Source organism: Ambystoma mexicanum, chromosome 8 (assembly GCF_040938575.1).
Source record: "Ambystoma mexicanum isolate Mex_15411 chromosome 8, UKY_AmexF1_1, whole genome shotgun sequence".
Lineage (NCBI taxonomy): Eukaryota > Metazoa > Chordata > Amphibia > Caudata > Ambystomatidae > Ambystoma > Ambystoma mexicanum.
In genome coordinates this window covers 834,043,742-834,066,818 of record NC_090929.1, presented here as the reverse complement: position 1 = coordinate 834,066,818, position 23,077 = coordinate 834,043,742, and the positions used below count along the sequence as shown (strand labels likewise).

At 41.2% G+C, this 23,077-nt stretch overlaps 1 protein-coding gene across 4 annotated transcripts in view; it reads right to left on the bottom strand.

The window, feature by feature from the left end:
- Positions 1 to 23,077, bottom strand: part of LOC138472494 (collagen alpha-1(XIII) chain-like) — a 393,813-nt gene that overhangs the window by 108,592 nt on the left and 262,144 nt on the right. For all 4 annotated transcript variants that reach the window (XM_069610705.1, XM_069610706.1, XM_069610707.1 and 1 more), the window contains 3 exons: positions 14,835 to 14,915; positions 8,106 to 8,141; positions 3,477 to 3,530 (listed from right to left, as the gene is read on the bottom strand). In XM_069610705.1, the coding sequence (XP_069466806.1) occupies positions 3,477 to 3,530; positions 8,106 to 8,141; positions 14,835 to 14,915 (171 nt within the window). The remainder of the gene's footprint in view (positions 1 to 3,476; positions 3,531 to 8,105; positions 8,142 to 14,834; positions 14,916 to 23,077) is intronic.

Sequence of the window (23,077 nt, the reverse complement as noted above, 5' to 3'; positions counted from 1 at the left end):
GGTGGGATTTATGAGTGAAGCCCGCCTTTGACTCCAGTATGTCTGGCAGGGGCAGGAAGTGAGGGAGGTGCCGAAACTCCCTGTGCTTAATCTCCTTGGTTACAGGAATGCACCCAAAGGTGATTGGCCGGATGGCTGTCCGGGAAGGACAGCCACCCTGCTGTGTGATTGAGAGAGCTAGGCTGGAATGAATGGGAGAAACCTGCATAAAAGGCGCAGCTTTTTGGCTTGGAAGGCAGAGTTGACCACTGGACAAAGAAATCTGAAGAAGAACTTGGAAGAGATGCCTGCTGCAACTCCTGGACCGTTGGTTTGCCCGGTGAAGCCCGGCGGCTGTGCTGAAGCTCTGAATTCCCCTCGACTAGAGAGCCCTGCCACTGCCACTTCTTCCCTTGAGTTGGTGGGACCAATCAACTCCAAAGTAAGCCCATCTGGACATCTTCTCGGAGCTGGCTGTCCTTCCACTGCTGCTGCTGGAACCGAAGTGCCAGGGAGAGGAACACCAGATTGTGTGCGTTGCTTTTAAGTCAGACCCGAGCGCCAGGAGGATCCTCTGGACTTCCCTGAAGCAGGACTGACCAAGCCTCAGCCACCTCCACAGAGTACTGCACCCCAGATGCGAGGAAAGTCCAGAGTGGTATCTGAGAACCGCAGTGTTGCTATTTGCTGTCAGACACGAGGAGCTGAAACACGGAAGGACAGCTGAATTGAAGTTTTCCCATTGCTGCTGCTGACGTTCCCATTGCAGAGCAGGCGTCCCCCAGACATCCTCTCTCTTGTCCCCATGACTGAGGCTCAGGAACAACAGGATCTGCAGAGCTGTACAGGAACAGAAGCGTGCTGGAACCATTTCTTCTAACCAGAGGTACTGAAAGTCTAAGAGAACTTAACACTTGTTGTATAACCTCACTTGTTCTAAGTTGAAACTTATCTTGGTTGCTCCTGTGGAGTTGCTATCAGCTTCTTTACCTCACAAGCCAAACCAGCTTGAGGCCCTACTTTGATTTCTTCTTTTCTACAAGGACTTCTAAAACATTGTGCAAGACATTTACTTACCTACAAGAATTGCTCCAGCTCACCTTGACTTTTGTCCAGTTGACTTTGGCCTGGCCTTGCTCCCTGAAAATCTTTTATTTCCTCTGACTCTGTGTTCAGCCTTCCTTACAGGATGGGGTTAACTGACTTTGCATTGGGGGTTACCAAAAGTACTTACCTGCTTCAGAATATTTGTGAGATCTCTTGTTTTATTCTAAATATATTTTTCTTTAACATTCTCCTAAGTATTGCCCTAAATGCAACAGTGATATATTAATGTCCACAGTGTCCTAACTATTGAATTCACCTGAGGGTGTAGGAAGTGTCTGTGTGCCACCCCAAATGGATGTTTGCTTGTTTAGGGAACCTCAGAGTGTGTATTTTGGAGTGTATTTGTGTCTTACTATTATATTGCCCCGTCTGAAGAAGGCTTACTCAAACTGACTGTTAAATAAATTATTCATTGTTTAATCAAGAAACCTTGTGTGTAAGAGTTTATTTGAATACTTGTCACTGTGAATCTCTGTGTAACTCCCCTACAGCTCACATTGACCCCTCTTGAGATAAGCCTGTCTGCTCAACACACTACCAACCTGTGTAGTACAGACTAATACCAAAGGTTGGGTTTCTATTGCCAGGAGGTCAGGGTTGTTGTAGTGCACCGAAAGGGTACTGCATACATTCTTGCCTAACAGGGAGGCACCCAAACACCCTGTAACACACTCCAGTCACACTGGAGCGACTATTCGGCATGAGGTAAGTTCTACCTTGAGCCCCACAGTACCTTAGGTTAGATGAAGCAAATGCAGCTGGATTCTTCCCAGTGCACCAGCAATGGACACGGTCTCCTGATTCCTTGGTCTGGTGATGAATGGAAGGACTCTGAATGGGATGTCACAGCAGCAACTGAAGGAAAAGACATTCAGCAAGCATGTCTTTGTTCTCCCGCATTGGTCTGCGGTTTTGGTGCCTTTTTATCAGCTCCAACAAAGGACGGTTTGCACCCAGTCGATCTTCTTCAGTTCGTCAATCTTGCTCTAGGGTGAGGGGATGTGGATGAGTTGGATCATGCATCGGGAGGTCCAACTGGAGCTCACCAAAGTTCTGCGCAGATTTGTTCATGCAAAGACGTTGCACTGCAAATGGGTCGGAGGTACTGTTATTAGCAGTTTGCAGCCCTGGAAGGTCACAGCATCTCAGGGGATGGCTCAATCTTCAGTTAACCTTGGGGCTGGTTTGTCCCACCAGCCAAAGGGAAGGAGTCGTCCTCTTCGGAGTGCCTCTGTCGATAGGAAAACGTGGTCAGGACAACAGTGGCCTCTTCATGGTTACTCGAAGGGTCTGCAGGCATCTCTGGTCATCTTCAGCTTTGGATATTCTGTTCCAGTGGTTGACTTGGCTTCGGCCTCAGGAACCTCACCTTTTATTTGGATTTCTCATTCACTCCTCTGCAAACTCTCCCAGCAGCTTACAGAAAGGGCTAGGTGGCTGTCCAATCAGGACAGTCAGTGCCCAGTCGGTACTGGTTCCATTCAGGCACTCTGGCAGCCAAAGGACAGGGGAGTGTAAAACTCCTCCACTGCTTCCTACCTTCACAGATATACTGGAGCCTAAGCGGGACCACTCAAGGGTTCCCACTAAAGGCCAACCTCCACATTCAGACCTCCTCCTCCAAGAATGGTAGAAGAAGGCCTAACAAAGGGCAACCACACAAGAAATGTCGAAAATAGAAAGGAGCCACCATGTTAGAAAATAGGTCACCTTTTTACCAAAGCTGTGAATACAGTCTGCGGTAGAAAATAGCTCAAAAGTTGGTTTAATATGTCCACTGCCACCAGTCATAACTATAGGGTTGTCACTGTGACCAAGAAGACACAGCAGCAGAGAGAAGGGGTACTAGGTATATACCCTCAGCACTCCACATAAGAGGGTGTGTGCTAATCTCTCATAGATTAAAGTTTTAGGAAGGATACAAAGTATGCCTCTATCCTTAAGGACAGTGGTTTTTAAGTATAGCTAAGGAATATCAAAGGAGAGCCTAGGGGGTTCCCAGCAATACTGCATATATGGTGCTGTGTGCTGCAAAAGTGTAACACAGATGCTTTAACAGATATGGGGGAAAGCAAGACTCTATGGAATAAGGGGAAACAAAAAGGACAGATTTTCCAAAAGTCAGAGCAAATAAGAATGAATGAGGGTAAAAAAGGCTCCCCTCATTCAGGAGGGAAAGAAAAAGGTCCAGAAGTCCAGCAAAAAGTGCTGGGGTCTCACTAGGAGAGGGGATTAAGCATAAACTGATAAATCTCCCTAACACCTGTCTTCCGATCCTGAGACACAAATGTGCTGACGACATTCTATGGCAATCTTATACCGACACTCACACTGCTACTCTTTCAGCTTCCAAAGATAAACCATCAACCTTGATTTAATTTGAGTCTCACCCTTTCTCCTTTCGGTCCGGCTGGTCCTGGAACTCCTATTGGTCCTGGGGTACCCTGAAATGGAGAGAAATGTATTACACAATTAAAAACTCCCATATTTGTTCACATACTGTACTAAAATGACGAACGGCACGAATGCCTGAGAGAAAGCAAAGGGAAGCAAGAGGGCAAGTTATGCAATCAGTCAAATTAAGTCTGTCCGTCTACAGTTTTCAGCCTTGCCATTCCTTTTTCTTGATGCTTTTTAATGCATGTACAGCAATCACTCAGTAAGTACTGCATCTCACCCCATCCATAACTTTAGGGAATGCTTTAGAGTAACCAAGGGTAACATTACAACTGCGACTGCCCGCTCACGCATTTAAAAAATCTTCAAACAATTGGACCAACTCATTCCCCTCAACTCACAAACCAAACAAAGATGAAAACTGCAGGACGGCAAGAGAAGAATGATTTAAGTATATTTTAAAGCATTTTCATGCCGGTAAACATTACAATTGTTAAAATAACTTGCGACAATTTGCAAAGGTAGCTGAGCAGCATGCAGTTTAAACGTTGTCATGCTGCAGGGATGTTTGCATAGGCAGTAGTAAATATGATAGGTTGCGCATTCCAACATTCTTCCCGTCTACACCAGTCCATCTGGCTCTTGATCAGGGGCATTAGAATTAGCAGGTTCCCACTATCCAGATAGTATTCAACAAGCCAACCCTCTTTTCAAAGAGATGTACAATGGGAAACACACAGATTCACGCGTGTCGTATGCTTCATCACAGATCCATGTTTCTCTCCCTTGCGAAGCAGTGTAAGTCTACAAATCATGAGGCAAAGCTCAGTGTGGGATATTTGTGAATGAAGTGATATTTTCTATAGAACCTTTATTTATTGCCAGATTCTCATAGACTGTTGTTTGCAAATGGCCAAACAGAGAGTTCAGACGTACAGTTTATACTGTCTTAAATTGTCTCTCATCGCCTTTGCAAATGTAGACCTTTCAGTATTTTGTAAAAGGTGCATGATGTTGTAGGTCGTCACATTACACAAGGCTACCCTCTGGTCCATATGGAAAGGTTGAAAGAAATGCTCAATATTTCTATGTTGGACTGGAAATAAAGATATTCCACGTGCAGGAGCAGGCAACTTCCGGCTCTCCAGATGGCTTTGCCTACACCTCTGATGATCCCTCATCATTGACATTACTGGCTAGGGTTGATGGGAGTTAAAGGGCAATACAGCTGGAGAGTTTTACGTTTTCTGCCCATGGTCAGAAGTCTTGCCTTAAAGATGTACAACAGTAACAATCTGTGCAACGATTCAAGTCTGTGGATGATGTCTTTGGCTTATGGACGACCTATGATGGCAAAACAACTTGGGCATTAACAAACGAGGATCAGGAGATTGTGGTCTCCTTTTTGCTGACACATTAATGCTTCATTTGCAGTATTACTCAAAAGTAGCAAAACAACAAATGGCCATGTGAAAGCTACGCTCTAGGAGGTGCTATCTCTGATGTGTCTCACTTCAGGGAGAATGGCCTTCAGTGCCCCTATCATGTTTGGTCATTGGGAACATGGAAACAAACAAGTGCTAAAAAAGAAACAACGAAGCATAGATTTTAAAAATGAAATGGGGGTACAAATAGTACCACTCTTTTAAGTATTCACCAACAACTTTTTTCATCTTGATAGCTTAACTTTAAAGGAAAGGTTGTTTCAGCACAACACGTGGAATTTCTTTTTTTATAGAAAACAGCAGTCTAGTATGACCTATGATAAGAAATGAGAATTCTAACAAGTCAATCTATTTCAAACCCTATTGAAATATTTGGAAGCAAATGCAATGTACATTACATCTTTTTCCTTTCTCTATGTCTTGTGCCCATCAGACGCCATTCCAGCACTGTATTCTTTTAAAAATCTATAAATGGGTATACACTTTTGGTATCAAATAGGATGTTAAATTAACCAATGCCTATTATCTTTTACTTTAGATGTGGAATGGGTAATAACTGTTGAACTATTGTTTAATACATGAACTCAAATCGTAATCCTATATTTGCCCATATATTTTCTTAAAAGATGCATTTTATTAAAATCTTACTTTTGTAATGGAAGCACCACACAAGGATTGCATTTGTCAACCTTTTTGAGTCCCAAGTACTTCTGAAGAATTTATAATGAAGTACATTTCTTAACATGTTATTATATAGTTCCCCGAAAGAGAGAATATCTAACTAGATATATATTTTGGTAGTGCCTTTTAATTTTTTGCAATTGAAGAATACCCATAATAAATATTTGTTTTAAGTCGTGAAGCCAAAATAAGTGTATGAGGGACAACAGCCATTGCAGTTTATAAGAGGAAATAACAAACTTTGTGTTCAGTCACCAAGTGTATGCTGCACGAACCCAGATGCGGTTTTGCAACATAAAAACATATTTAAATATATTTAATATTTGGCTGTTTTCAAAGACCACAAGATTTTCAAATCTCATAATTCACAGGAATTAGATACATGAGAGTTATGGATTTCCAATTCATGAGGGTCCTATATTGAGAGACATTAGTTTTTGAGTATTATATAAAGAATGCATAATGGACCTCTACTACCATCTCAGTCTACCATTCTTCTGGTTACAAATAGAAACAGCTCTGGTGTAGGTGATGTGGTTTATTATATCACCAGAACCCTCTCTTTCCCATGCAATAAGGACAACGTTGTGGGAACTAAACACATGTCCACATTATGCCAGCTAAAACACACTCAACAACTGTATCTGTCAAGCATTTGGATACCCAAGTGAGAGCTATATAACAAAAGCATGCACACTATGTGTGTATTTATTGTATACAGAAATACCTACATTTATGTACAAGTAAACTTTTTGACTGAAATACATATTCACAGACAGTTGTAGTGCATCAGCTTTACTTTCCTTATTAGTGAAAACATATTTTAAAAACGTTGCTTCTGTGTTCTTTCCCAAATAAAATGTGCTATAATCATTCAATGTGCATGATCTTAGAAATATACATAAGTCTGCTTCATTAAAAAAAAATACATCTGTTTCATTTATGAAAATGAAACAAGGATTACTAATGAGGGAACAGTGTTTTGAATATTTCCTATTATTCATGAATACAATGAAGTTGCGATGCACTTAATATCGAAAACACCAATGAAAATTATGATTTGCGGTTTGTAATGTTTATAATTTAGCAAGAGGCATATCTGTCAACTTTGTGATGAGAAGTGAATTAAAATTAAGTTAAGAAAATTGAGAAAAGGACCCCAGTTTGATCGATGGTGTAAAATGTTAGGTTGCCTCCATCTTCTGACTCCATTGAAAAATGTTGAAAAGCAGTAAGTTATTGATTTATCATCTTCCAAAGCCCCAAACTGCATGACAATGTAATATCATGATGAAGAACTGTCCACCTGCTGGAAACAGAACACTGGCAAAATAAATCATGTCCTACTGCAAGATGTTTTGACTCCTTATAACTAGTACACACTCTGGTGCATGATATGTAATGAACAGAAGAGGTTTTCATTCCTTAAAATGAGTACAATGTATGTTACACATTATGTAATGACTGGAAGAGGTTTTCACACCCTACTGTGAGTACACAATGTGATGACCGTAAAAGGTTTTCAATTCATACAAGAGTTTTACTGTGTAGTACATGTTGTGTTATGTTGGCTGCATCTGTATTGCTTTTGATACCCTAAGGCTTTTTTTTTAGTATACATTTAGTATACATTGAAATGGCTTTTAATTTCCTCAAAACACATTGTGTATAGGCACATTATAAACACCCAATAAATAAGTACACATATGCTGTAATTTCCTCAAATAACATGAAATATTTGGGAGAGTGTAGTTATTCTGATGCCCTTTGCTTGTTCAGATCTTCAGTAAAATCATACGTTTACTTTACCTATCTTCATTATGTAAGTAACGCAGAGTTGTTAAATCAACTGCCCATTGCCTAACTACACATGCAAGTGTCTCCTTACAAGCCAATAAGTGGTATTCATATTGAACAAATTCCTCCCCATCTCTTAGTTAAACTATTTGCTTTGCAGACAATGTTTATTTACTTAGTTTTCTATATTAATTGTGATTGACAAGCTGATCAGTGACGTTAAATGGCTCTACGCTGTGATATTCTAACTTGTGAGATGGAGAATTTTTTTTTATGTCAGAAGTAATAAGGCCAAAAATAGTATAACTTCCCTTCAGATCGAAAGGTATGTGTAATATTGGTGAGACACCTTTATTAGGAGCCTGCGTAGGATGTGCTGTCAGAAAAAATGCAGGCAAAGCTTCCATATGAGTAGGGAAAACATTATATACTAGGCAATGAAGACAGACAAATACAGAATAATGGGGAGCACATTCAGAGCTTCATGTAATACCATCCCAGAACTAATAAACAATAAAGGAAATACAGCCTCCTGGGTCTGAGCACTCAGTGTGACCACAAAACATCAAACATAAATTGGGTCCATTTTGTTTTTGGCAGAAGCAGTTGTTCATAGTGTAAACGGGTTGCTGCAGGACAGACAAGACACATTTGCAGGCTCAGGACAGAGGTTTGTAGGGTAATGCAGATGTAACTCACCGGTGGCCCAGGTCTGCCGTCAAAACCTGAAGCACCCTGGACAGAGGGGAAAGGGTTATAAAGGCAGGGAGGTGAATGAGGAGGGTAAAGGGAAAACAAGGAGGGAAGCAAACAGTGAGGGGCGGGAAGAAATGAGTGAAGCAATGACTTAGGACATACATATGTTTGTAATAACAAAGAAAGGATATAAAGGGAAGATGATGGTATTCACAAAGAACACCAATGACAGCGACACAATGAATACATTTAACACTAGCCATTGCATGTAGCTAGTACACAAAAAGCAAAAAGTATTTCTCTTCGATTATTTTGCACTATAAGGTAATGGGATGTTGTAAGCCTTGACAGTAATTATATGTTATCGTACACTTTTAAGACCATATTTGACTCATTTATGACAGTATGAATTAATTTGCAATGACTGTAATGCATGTCACATTGCGATACAAAGAGACTAAAAGTAACTAATACTAGCAGGAACAGTCACATTTTCTGTTGTTCTTAGTCTGGTGTAGAGAAGAACTGTTCCCAATGCAACCACTGGGAATAGATAGACAATTTACAGTAAACATAATTGGTGATAACTTTACAGCTTCTTCCGCTACATACTTCTTTGCAGTTGCTTGATCAAAAACGAATTGTTAAATGTTTGTTTGGTTGTTATTTTATTAAGCTCAGCCTTGACGGAAGTTGACTCTATGAATTTCAGTATCTTAAGGCTTTCTTTTTCGTTACACCAAATGGCTAATTATAAGATTGCAGATTTTTCTTTGTTGTGGTACCTCTGTATCACAATCAGTGTTCAGTCAATATGTGTAACTATGAAACACTAACACAAAATGTAATTTGAGCAGGGCAATTGCACAGATTTATTTCCAGGGAATGGTTGTGTCAGAACACTTAACCCAAGGCCAGATTTTTGAAAATAGTACAAACGCATAGGCAGTTATGGAATGAGTACTGCCAACCTGTCCTCCATGGCAACATGGGTGTTCCTTTCCCAAACCCAAATAATACGTGTGCTCTTTTCTCAGGGTGTTGTGGATTGCTATGCCAATCGTGATAGTGAAGTGTTCAAGTGAAAGCTAAAAGTCAATGATAGAACAATCACTTATGTTGTTCTCGCTCAATAATGTGCCAAATAATGGATCTAATGTGAAAAGATCTCTTATGTATGTGATTTTAAACAGTAAGCACACTCTCTATTTATTTGTGGTTATAGTTCTAGTCGGGAGGAATGGGGATGTAAAGAATCTTAGCAGATTTTATAGGTTGATGGTAAAAAACGGCAGGTTTTTCACAATATTCACCTCGAGAAAAAAGTGTCTTTACTCATTAATCTTACAGTTGACCTTTACATTGTTTGGTGGCATGTTAGTGCTAAGCAATCGCTGTTACCTGTTACCTCCCGTTTGATGAACATGTCCACATATTGTTCTATTTAGCCTTTCACAAACACCAATTGAAAATGTAAATACTTGTTCCTATTAGGGCTGTGTTTGAACAATTGAATATTTTTCTGATGCAATCCACACTTTAAATCATTTGGAAATTAAGGAACATTTAATTGAATGTACCTTTTAATGAATACACAATACAATATAAAAGAGTTAAATCTTTCCCTATAGAACAAAGCTTTTTAAATCTTAAATTATACCAAAAAGCAGCCAATCATAAGTATACATTCATAGATGTGTGCAATGCAGATCACAATGTTGGGATAATATTGTTTGCGTAAATATGGGAAATAATTAAATTAAAATAAAGGATCTGGAATGTCCAGTAGATAATCTTAGATTTAAGAAACAGATCAACAATCTTTTGACCCAATACCACAAAGTTGAGATGTCTTACAAGCAATTACTTTGAAAACAACTGAGTAACCAGTGTCAGTCAGAAGTGACAAAGCAAACAATGCATATCATTATCAGTATTGCAAACATCATTGATCTATGATTCTTCTCTATCCTTTGCAAAACTATCTTCCACCTTTTCAGCTCTTTATTATTTGCTTACAACATCACATTTCGTATGGACTTCTCTTTTAATAGAATCCAAACTTGGGACTGACGATTTAAATAATGATAATGTCGGTAGAACCCAAGGAAGATCTCTTACCAAAATGACATGACTATATTTACATCTAATTGACAGAAGAAAAAAACATCAAACCTTTTGACAAAACAAAAAGGTGACTTACAACTATGATAGCTGCCATATACTCCATTCTCACATTGCAAGTAGTTTTATCCCAAAAGCTATATTTTGTTTTTGGGTAATCTGGTTAATTTCTATATAGCTTGATATCCACAGCAATGCTATAATATTGTTCCAAATGAACTTAAGAAATCATAATTCAGTTTCTTCCACAATGGATGGGTTTAGGACTCTTCAAAAAATATAAAATAACGTAGATTTATATTTTAGACTAATGTTTGCAAGGCTTCATAATAAACTCTCCTGGCGCTTGATTTAACATTAAATATGCCCATGGGATTGTGTCAAGCTATTTTTCTGGTTTATAGTGATAATTTCGAAAACAATAATGTCGAAAGTCATTTTTTCGAAAAAAAAATGTTGAAAAATAAAATGTCGAATTTTTTTTTCAATACGTTTTTTTTCGAAATGGGGGGTTCCCCCCCAACCCCCTTTTTAATTTTTTTTTTGTTTTACCCATTTTTTTTTACTCCCGGACCCCAAAATAAATATATAATTAAAAAAAACAGAATTCGACATTTTTTTTTCGACATTTTCTTTTCAACATTTTTGTCATTCGACATTATTTTTTCGAAATTATGACTGACCACCATTTTTCTAGGGACAAAACTTAAATATGTATGATTAAAACACTTGCAACAATATTATCTTCAAATACTTTGATGTGTGAGCACTAAAATATAAATAATGCTTAACGAATGGTAGCTATTTTGTTATCAAATGTATAGACCTCTCTTCCAAATTTTATGCTGGCATGAAATATGTTTTCCTTGCCACACCTGACACACAAATAAGAGACAGACCTTCTCGAAGAGATGATATTTGGCTTGAAGAAAACATCAATTTTAAAATGATTGCGACCTGTGCAAACAAGTTCACAAGTAAGAATACACATCCGCCATGCATTGGGCCCTTTTTTGCCCACAGTGATGAAACGAGCAAGCACTTGTACCTGCGGTTTCCACATCCCTTTGAATTCTAAGAGGCTTCTGTTCACCCTGGTCTGCACTGAGACCTTTGATTATTATGTGCAGGACAAAGTCTCATGAGAGATAATGAATGTTGTTACCAAGAAAGCATGAGCATCAGTGCTCCCTCTGTCTCTCATGTCGATTCAGCTCAGAAGGTGAACCCATAAGCAGTGGCGTAACACAAAATGTGGGCTCTCCCTGCAAGCCCTGCTGAGGGCCACCCCCCATTGCCACAGGGGATGCGGAGGACCCTGTTACGACAGTGCTCATAAGGCCAATGCAATACCCCTAGCACTAATGTGTGGGTTAGACAGACAGTAGGCTACACTTCTGTTGGTTGTTAGATCTTTCAATTTCACCTCTCTAGGAGACATTAGAGTTGCAGACGCACTTCCTAAGGTAACCTAAGCTCATTTTGCATCTCACCTATATATATATATATATCTGCAGCTTAATAAAGATGAAAATGAATGTCATGCTCAAAGAAATAAAAACACTAATGACTGGATTCTGGCCAATGGCATCTTATTAGAACAGTTCTTCAAAAAGCAAATTCTCTAAATGCATGTTTCTCAAGTCCATCATTTTACTGTGTGTATATAATAGTAAGATGGCATAAATAGGGATGTTGGTCTTAACTGTAATATTTGGTCTGTTGTCTAGTAGAAACTACTAAACATGGAGGAACATGGCGTGCACATTATATTGGCATGTTTTAGAAATGTGGCAAGATCGCATCTGACTCTAGCCAAAGTTTCACACGATCAAGCAGATTTGATTAAAGAAGTCAACTTTTTTCTCAGTTGAACAAAATGTTTGCAGGAGGTTTGTACAAAGTATGTATATCGAAGAGTTCCCAGGTATTACTTGCAGGTATTACTAATGAATTAGGGCTGGTTTGACGACACACACAAATGTTGGGAAATGTAAGATGTGGCTCTTCATTTGTTAATCCCTCCGGTGCTAAGTATTTTATTTCCCACACATGGCACTACATTCCCGAGTGCTAAGATGTGACATGAATGTTTTTTTCTCATTTATTGATGAATGTGGTAAGCACCTTGCAGAATCCCTTCCACGGCTAAAGGGTTAAATGTTGTTGTTCGCTGCTACATATATATCAAGCAAAGTCTGCCTCTATCCTAAGGCATGGCGTTGAGATCTGGGCGCTTCCTCAATTGGAGGAGATAAGTAAGCTCGAAGGCTCCCTAATAAAGAGCCTTCTACGTCTTCCAAAACATACTTCGATGGAAATGGTGATGCTGGAATATGAAATCCTGCCTATTGAATGTAAATATATTCAAGCTGCCTAACATTATACTGGAATTTAATTAATGCCCCGGGGGACTCGTTGCTGGGCTCGATACTGGAGGCACATACAACCAGAGTGGATCTCATGCCTTGGAGCATCATCGCAAAGGCATGCAGCATAGCATAAAAATGGCTGCATTTAGCGCTTGGGCTTCCCTTGACTCTTCCATTGGTAGGCTTTAAGAAAATCATGAAAGGCATGCCAGCTGGTTAAAAGTCTGAACAATCCCTGAGTGACCTCAGCATGAAAAGGCATGCAAAAGATTTGTTGGCCTATATACTGAAACGGCAGCTCAAGCCTTACTACATCCAGCGATTTGCGGGCAATCGCTTGATGTAGGACTACTTAAAATTGAAATTCAATGCTGTCGGAATAGGAGAATTAGAGGGGATCTGGTCTCATACAACACGAGTTCAAAGGGTCTGTGGTCTATGTGGGGACAAGGAGGTGAGATCAGTTAAGCATCTTTTATGTGAATGAGCATCTCTTAGCAGCTCGAGGGCTGGTACCCTATGTATGCTGGGAGTGAGCGTGGACCTTACCTCAGACTTGATATGGGATGAATGTATGCAGGGGAACAGCCAGGTGTTTATTGTCTCCTTTACATTACTTTGGAGAAAAATCGCCTGTGTTTTTGAAATGTTAAACTGAAGTTGGCGGCCTAAGCAACCAGAATACTTTTAATGGACTATGTATTTCATTTGTTTTGATTGTTTTTACTATGTTAATGGATTTGAGGACGGAAATTTGGCATTTCTAACAAGTGTAATTAGTAGAAATGAGTTTGTGAAAGGTTTTCCTTTTTTAAACTGTACCACAATTAAAAAAAAATTAAAAATAAATGTTGTTTCTGTATCCTCATTTCATGGAGAGGTTGTTCACTGTGACACCCAAACAGCATGCAAGCAAATGCTTCTCCAAACTGTATTGCATTGGCATATGCAGAAGTGCTGTGGTTTAGCAGCATTCCACTTATGTTTTAAGAAGGGATTATTTTACACACATTTTTGTCACTATAAAATCCACATCATGCTAATGTTAACGTCAAAACCATGCATAACACTTAGGACAATCTCTACTTGCTAGAGATTCAGGGTCTGGATGAGAACACATCAGCCACTCAGAGCAATTTGTTATGTAGCGTTATGGTAATTTTTTGTGGTTTAAAAAATAACAGGCCTTTTTTAATGCAATGATATTCATTAGCATTGCATGTAAATTGTTTGGGCAGACTATACATCCTGCACTGCCTCTGTTTAGTTTATTAGATCCATATACAATTGAAAGCTCACTCAGATATAAATAAACAGCCCCACTCAAGGTGATTCAGGTGCTCGTGGATTAGACGGAGACATGAGTGCAGAGGAGATGCAACAGTGCATTTTCCCATCCCCAACTGTGTTTGCCACATATTCAAATATAATGTATGCAATCCCATTACAGCAATGCAAATACATGAGCACGATTATGCATGTGCAAAGGTATCGTATTCCTGCCCCGGTATGACTCCTGGGATAAAATGGAGCCACTTAAGTCCCTCACTGAAAATGGAGAGGTGTCATAGGACAAATAAGGGTTTCCGGGTCAGCGAAGAAAGCGAAACACCCCGCTTTTAAAGCTGCATTTTTTAGACATCCAAATAAATATAAATGTGACATATTGAGGACATGAAAAGCATATTCGCCTGAATGCGCTGCAATTAAATATCCAGAGCCTTTCTTAATCAGACGATTAAGTAATGACATACCAATGTAAACTCTTTTGTGTAGATAAATTGCTTTGAATGACCATTTATTTCAATTGTTATTTATATGGTGATTAATTGCCAAGATGCTACTTTCTAGATTGTTGCTCAATGGCTACCAACCGTGTTACCCTTGGCTCTTCCTGCAAATAGGAGAGACAAGAGAACAAGCACTTCCAGGTATAGCAAATTGTAAAACTTTAGGTATCCATTTGGTGGGAATCGCCACTTATCTATGTCTATCACGTGATTGCAGGGGTGCAAAGAGTAGGAATCAGTGGTAAAAGTGTTGGGGTATGATGGCGAACAAACGCTCAATCAAAGATAAATAGTGGTATTGATCGAGAGATGCCATATGGGCAAGGATCTCAAAGGGACAATTTAAGATTCATATTGAAAACATGGAAAGGGCTCTTTCATTTAACTCATGGAATATTCTCTGTTGCCCCTGACAGGAGGAAACAACTATTTTCCTGAATACTTACAGGCAACCCCAGTGGACCTCGGTCTCCTTTTTCACCACGGTCACCTTTTTCTCCTTTCACACCATCAAGCCCTGCTTCGCCCTAAATGAAGGATAGTGAGTACATTAAACACACATTGACACACTGATAAGAACAGCGTAACAATATTAGTGTACACTACAGATTTACAAAAGACAACCAATACTAAAATAATTTCTCAATGTAATGTCAAGGCTTTGCGAATGACCATGGCCTGTGGGAAGGGGGACTGATAAGCAAATGTTTGTATTAATCTCGTTGTACCACTGAGTTTGGTGGTAGCGTCTTTAAACTAAGAGGAGGCTGAGTTGTTATGACAGTGATCATTTTTCGGATGGACAGACACTGCTATTTAATCACAGCCAGGTAAGAGAATTTAGGGAATGGACTGTGCACCTGTTAATACTCCACGGCTGGATGGGGGCGGATGTGGGGGCTCAAATAAAGGTACTCACACTTGTGCCCCTTAATCCGATTTTCTGAATGACCACCCCTGGAGCACCATGGAGCACTGAGGACACTGCTGCTGTTGGTCCCATCAATGGAGGTCCAGCGGTTGTAGGTGTAGTGGTTGAAGCTTGGCTGCAGAATCACAAGTTCCAGTTCAGGGTGGCAACCATCCTAGCAGAGAGGCTGGGTCAGCAGATGGGTAACTTAAAGGATGGCCCTGGGACACTTCTGGCATCCATCAACGGCAGACCTCTGGTGCAGGCTGCGGGACTGCTTGTCCCCATCAGTCTAAGGAAAGAATGGTCATGGTTTTTCTCTGGCTGCAGCAAGGATATCAGGGCTTTACTTGGTGCTGGCTTGGGCAATGCTGGTTGTCAGTAGCTCCATCTTCCAAGTCTTTGATGCAGGTTCCTCATCTTCAGATTCTTAGTTATAGTGGATGACCTTCAGAACTGCTGCAGGGATCCTCTTCTTATCCAAAAATCATGCTCGGGGTTGCCACAGCTCACCAATGGTCAGGACCTGCATCATTCACAAACCCCACAAATGCCCAGCAATGGACACATCCTAGCAGGAGTGTCTATTGTGACTGCACAGTCCAGATTGGGGTTGGAAGCCCACGGCTGAAATGTTTGAGGGAGAAAAGACCGAAAGCTATTTTTCCGAAAATAACTTTTGGTCTTCTTTCCTCCGAGCATTTCAGCCACAGGCTTCCAACCCCACCCACACCCCCACCTCCCTACTTACCTGGCGGCGGCACACTTCGCTGTGTGACGCCGACTAGCTGTGTTCCTGCAACGCCTGTTCCCTTTCACTTCCGTGATCAGGAACTGGTGCTGCAGGGTCCTTTCCTTTTTTTGTTTTTGTCTACTTTTTTGGTACTGGCTTCAGGGGACACCCCTGCAACCCCCACTCACAATATAGTGAGAAAGGGTGCGGGCCACCCTCGCAACTCCCACAGCCCTTGCCACCAAATGGGGAATTTGGTGGAACTTTTCAGCCATTCAGAATTTTTGAACTCCCGAAATTTGGCCAAATCTCCCATTCAAGCTTTTTTCTCTGATTTTTTGGATGTTACCGACAGTCCCAAACCCAGTCGTGACCAGTTCAGTCACACAGGGACTTGACCGGGAATCAAAGATGGACCCTGCATAATTGCATGCCTTTCTATGGAATTTGCAGACCTGAGAGGTCAGGAAGATGGCCAAAGGACGGATCTTAAACCACTTGTGGCAACCATCTTGAGTGTATGGTACTGTTAAGGTGGATTTTCAGAAACAGCCCTAACGAAGGATTCTGAGAAGCCACCCTACTCCAGTGAACAGGGAAAAGACACTTAGATCTACCCAAACTCGAGCAATGTAGTGTAGCTGAGCAGTAACCCCTGTGTGCTGTTCAGTGGTTCATTTGAACATAAACAATGAGTCCTCTGCAGCACAAGCAGAGTGCAGGGGTGGACTGGCCTATAGGGTACTCTGGACATTTCCCGGTGGGCCTCTGCACCCTTGGCCTCTTTTGTGTGATATTTCCAAATTTTCTCATAGGAAAAGCATTGGGCTTGCTGAAAATGTGTCATATGGGGCCACTTTGAACTTTATTTCCAGGGCCTCTTTTGGTCCCCAGTAATTATTTCCAGGGCCTCTTTTAGTTCCCAGTCCAGCCCTGGCAGAGTGACGTTGGAGGTAGCTGCAGTTTGTCCGACCCTCCCATCAGAGGGTCGAGCATGGTGCTCTGTTCTCCGACAGCAGAAAAAATGACTAGTTTGATCCAGCATGTGAATATTTACACACAGCGCTGCATTCCCAGGAGAGGCGTTTCACTGTTGATCTCCGCCATGGCCTGGCTTGTGACTTCGTTCATGTGGGGCCCCATTGACAATGGGGAGTCACATTGATAATCACTCCCTTAGACCCCTGGACTCCCTACTTGGGGCTCCCATGGTGATGTGGAGTGGCAAATGTCATCTCCCCTCTCTGGTCTGCCTGAAATGCACCATGCTCCCCATCCAGGAAAGGGTGCACTGCGTATCATTGCTGGGCTTTCCCCCTTCTAAGGCCGGCACACACTGAATCCCCAGACTTCTGCTAGCAGAGAGGCAGTCCACGGGAACATAATTGATTGGGGCCTACCATGCTGCAATCAAAGCTGGGCTGCGTGTGCAATATCCTTACCAGAGTCCCCACACACTACTGCTATCGTGCCAGGCATAAACGCAGCCAGGTGTTAAAGGATTTTGGGGTACTCTCCACACTGTTGCTGCCCTGCCTTTCCTGACTAAGGCCTGTCCCCAAGGGTGATCCAGAAACTCAGGTAAGCGGAGACAGGTAAGAGGTGGGCTGAGTATTTATAAGCTGTGAAAAGTGTACTATCGTGCCTACCTTCAACATTCTCCCACCAAGGGCGAATAGATCCATCCACCCGCTATAGTAAGGCTTAGACTTCAGAAGATATGGGGGTGACATAATGGTACAATGAGACACACACAAAGAACTCAAATGAATCAAATTGAACATTACGTATACAAATGCACTGTTTATTTATACACTGTACAGTCTAAGCAAATAAAAGCAAAGGTAAGTATTAGAACTAAAACAAAATGATACACTTCTCCAGCATTGGAGCTTTCATAGCTTCACAGGCTGTTTGAATATTTCCTGTTTTAGACTGGTAATCCCTGGTAACATTAGAGCCGTTTTCATTTGAACTTGAAATACTGCAGTCGCTTTAGTGTTCTCTTGTAGTTGTTTTGGGTCAGCTTACCCACCAGCCAACGGGTAGTGACTTCCTTAGCTCCAGCCCTAGAAGTCATCTTCAGATTAGTTTATTGCACGTAAAAGTGCCAAGATGAGACAAGAAGAGCCAAATGCGGAGTAGGCGGAAGCGTTGCTTGTGAATCTATGAAATATACCAAGGCTGGAGAACAGGAGTTACATGTAAGTAATGTATTTCTTCTCCCTCATTGGAACTTTCATAGATTCACATTCTGTTTGAATAGATTTGAAAGCAGTATACATATGCATACTGTTAAGATGAATTTCCAAAATCCGCCCTGGTAAGAGGTTAGCCAAACCCCAATGTAGGTAGGTGAGCAAGCAGTGTAGGCTTAGTCTTAGGAAGTGTCTGAGTGTTCTTGGGCTACAATGAGTCACCACAGAACAATACTTAATAATACAATTTAGACCAGAATATATCATAATATGGTTATTTGTTAAGTCTCTAATTACACACTAAACATATGGAAATCACAGGTACGTATAGTTCATCAAAACCATATATAACATACACATACCAAATTCACCAAATAGGAGAATCAAGATGCATATGAATTAGTTACCAGTGTTCAACCGGTGAGTACTCTGATGCGGGGAAAATATGCAGAAATAGTTAGGATAAGCACAAGGACAGTCTCCCTCTCTCTTATGAAGTCCAACTTTAAAATGAGATGGGACCTTGTGCCCAAAAGTCCCAAGTTCCAAGATATAACTTGTTTGGGTAAGGTATTTCAGAAATGCTACAGTGGGCTGTGGTGATGATTAGAACGTTTTTAAAAGTAATCAAGTATTTACCACAAATCAGGTACTCCACTCTACCCTATTTACAATGTAAGTCCGAGGAAAGGACCCTTGGTTCAGGTTCGACGACCAGTGGCCACGCCAGAGGGTGTTCGGGACAACTTGGACAAGGGCTTTGTATCCAATGTTACCCTAGAGAGGACAGGGTAGGGGCAGACACAGGTATGTTAACTTAGCACCCTGACTCGGATTCTTCAAGATACCACTGCAGGTCTTCCAGAAACTTTTGGGAACACAATCGTACAGCAGCAAACACAGAAGAAGCCTCAGCACAGCTTATCTTTGAGTGAGATGGCTGAAATTAGAAGGACAGGTGTAAAGACAGTTTTTCTAAAGCCCAACTAAGGGCTTCACAAAACCATACATCTGGGCAGTACATAAATCACTATTAGTATAAGGCTGTATTACCTGGAAACATTTGGTAGCATAGACAGAGCAGCCAGGTTTATCTTAGCAGCGAAAGATGGATGTATCTTGGTACAAATATATTTTAGCATACACATGGTCCATAGAAACATTGAAACACTATGTATTGTAAAAATAAAAGATTAATTGAAATGCAAGTAGACCAAGATAGATCTTGGGCAAAGTAAGTTCTATCAACATCATACTGACACAATTATCAAAACTAACTCGATACTTATGGGATACAACCCAATGTATATCCTTATTGAGAATACAATCAGTAGTCAAGATGAGTCAAACCTACAACACATTCAGCATGGCAGTCAGCCATGCTTGGGGAGTAAAACAAGTTTAGATATACTTTTAGAACACCATCAGTAATTCATGGGTAGTAGACCTGGTCAGTCATGCAGTGACACTCAGTTATAAACATAATAAACCAACCCTGTTATAAGTATACACCTTACAACATCACTTTTTAGAACTAAGTTCAGAGCTAGTAAAACAACTCATATACTCATATACTTTATGGAGGGGTCTCGAGCTACTCAATCATAAGTATGAACACTCAATAACTATTTCAGAAGGCACTAAGCAATTCAGGGAAATCCAACACCAAGTACACTTTAAGAAAGACACAATGCATTTCAATGTAAGTAATTGACCCTTTGGTACATAACAATCCTCTATCTAATAGCTAGTTATACCCAGCATACTTTTAAGAAGTGGCAGGGTTACAAGTTTAGAAGAGCAGCAGCTATTAAGGTGAGTAGGACCTATATACTTTTAAGAGGGGCTACAAGCAACTGAAGGACAAGTATTAACTTTCAGACTGTTTTAGATCTGTACAAAGCAGACCAGGGAAAGTACAACCCTATGATACAATTTAAGAATGACACAATGTTATTCAAGGCAGGTAAACCCTATTGGTAAGCATTTTTTTTACAGCAGCCAGATGAAGAACGAATATTGCTGGTCCGGTTCTCTTCATTCTCTCGGTCCTGCACTCTGGCGAGAGGACTTCAGGGATTCTAATTGTGTCTCTGGAATCCTGGACAACTACTGGTCATCACAACCATCCAGCAACAGACTTTTGGGGGCCAGAGGATGTGGACTGGGACCAGACAGTCCCAGCCCCCTCCACTGGCTTACACACACACACACACACACACACACTTCCATATAAGGCATTTCCTGACCTGAGAAGGCAGGAAGAAGGCCAAAGAGAAATACGGCCAAATAACAAGCAATACATCTTGTGGCATGGGCATTTTAGAGTGCTAGCTACCTTTAGTAGCCATTTGTGGTAAATGCAAAAGACATAGAGACACATTAGAAGTTTAGCTGTATTCTGGTGGTAAATCCACCTGAGTACTGCCAAACGGAATTACCTTTACCACCACTTGGTCTGGAATAATTACCACAAGATTACAAGGGGTGGTAGGCAGTGCTAGTCCCCATTTTTGGAGTCCATAGGACTCCATGGGAATTTCAGCGGAATTACCACCAGCATTAATTCTGCCAATTTGGCAATTTATGGCAGTAAGGATGCAGAATTACTGCCTGCATTTTGCTGGAGGTTTTTCCTCCACCTCCCCACCAAAGTTATAGTACTGTGGTGCGGTAAGGAGGCAGTAATACACTTTTAACATAGTTACCAGTGCATTACCACAGTTTTCTCCTGCACTGCTGTACTTGTAATGAGGGCGATAGTATTGCAGTAGTGACAGTTTGTTTGTTTGTTTGTTGTTTATTTGTTTATTTATTTGTATGGCACACCCAACCCGGAGGTATCTGGGCGCCTTTCACACAGAGGTTACAAGTAAACTTTCAGCTTAGTTACAGTGGTTGCCAAAATACAACAGATAGGGTGATTTGTACAGAATAAGCAGATATACAGCAGATACAGTGAATTATACAGGATAGGTGAGTAGATATATACATATTGTACAGGTACAGATGAGAATAAATAGGTAGTCGGGAAAGGTTACTTGGCAGAGTCAGAAGTTGGATAATCAGATCTATATAATCCTAGGATTATCCAGATGTGTCATTCGCAACCGGCCACTTTATGGCGTTACACCTGAAGATGAGGAAGGGTTGGTTGGCTCTCAATGAGTGGGATAAGGAGTTCCATGCTTGTGCTGCAATGACAGGGAAGCTACTTCCACCTGCTTTTTTTGTTTAAATCTAGGCACGACCAGACAGGAAGAGTTGACTGTCCCTGTAGGTCGTGATGAGAATTTTTTAATGAATCTCTCGGCAAGGTAGATCGGGGCTGCGTAATTAAGGCATTTATGCGTTAGTGATAAGGATTTGAGCATAATTTTGTCCTTAGTAGAAAGCCATTTGATCTGTCTCCTCAAATGCGAGATGTGTTCTTTCCTTGGGATGCCGTGGGCTGCTCTGATAGCATTATTTTGTAGGATTTGGATTTTATTGGTAATGTATTTGCTCGCCCCCACGTACAAAGAGTTGCAATAATCCAATTTGGAGAGGATAAGTGCTCTCGCTAGGGTAGTGCAGCTTTCTTTGGACAAGAATGGTTTGCAGTCTCTAATCAACTTACACATGTAGGCAGTGGAGGATGCCATGGAGTTGACTTGTTTGTTAAATATGAAGGCAGGGTCGAGGTAAAAACCTAGAGTTTTTACTTCTTTTACCACTTTAATGGTATTACCGTCAATGTTGAAAGCAGTATAGTTAGAGATCAATTTGTTGAGGTTGACTGTAGTTCCTAGTATTAGAAGCTCGGTCTTGTCATCAATTCAGTCAGAGGCCATGTGCAGTTATAGGGGCTAGTCAGTTTTCCCACAAGAATGAGCAAAATAGTCAAGGGATGTAAAGCAGAGAGCATTACTGACATCCAAAACATCAGGACAGAAATCAAAACAAGCAAAAAGAATGGGGTGCCATAGGAATCTATTGAGTAAAAGGTGCAAAAAGAAAATCTTTGCTAACACATAGTGCAGGCAGAGTTTGCAGAGGAGAGAATGGGAAATCTGAATAAAAGGTGAGGTTCCTGAGGCAGAAGGCAAGTTGACTTCTGGAACAGAAGATCCAAAGCTGAAGAAGACCAGAGTGCAGTCAGACCCTTCGAGTAACCGTGAAGCAACCACTGCTGTCCTAACCCTGTTTTCGTATTGACAGAGGTGGTCTGAAGACAACTCCTTCCCTTTGGCTAGTGGAACCAACCAGCCCTGAGACAAACTGCAGATTGAGCCATCCCCCGAGCTGCTGTGGCCTTCCAGGGTTGTAAATCGTGAATACCCAGGGACCTCCGACCCATTTGCAGTGCAACATCTTTGCGTGAACGAATCCTCCCAGAACTTTGGTGTACTCCAGTTGGATCTTCAGAGGCACGATCTCACTCATCCAAGTCCGCTCATCGGAGTGCAGGACTGCAGAATTGAGGAAGATCGACTTGGTCAGTAAAGGTTCACTGTTGGAGCTGATAAAAAGACACCACAAGCACAGACCGACATGGGAGACTGAAGAAATCGTTGCTGAGGGCCTTTCTCATGACTGCTGCTGTGACATCCCATTCAGAGTCCTTCCTTTCATCACGAGACCAAGGAATCCGGAGACGGGTCCATCGCTGCTGCACAGGAAAGAATCCAGCTGCATTTTTAGCAACCACCCTAAGATACTGCGGGGCTCAAGGTCGAATTTACCTCAAGCCAAATAGTCACACCAGTGGGACTGGAGCGCATTACAAGGTGTTTGGGTGTCCACCAATTTATCTGGACCGAAGCTTAACACCTTGTGCTCTTTTAGGAAGTTTTTTTCAGGGTCCCT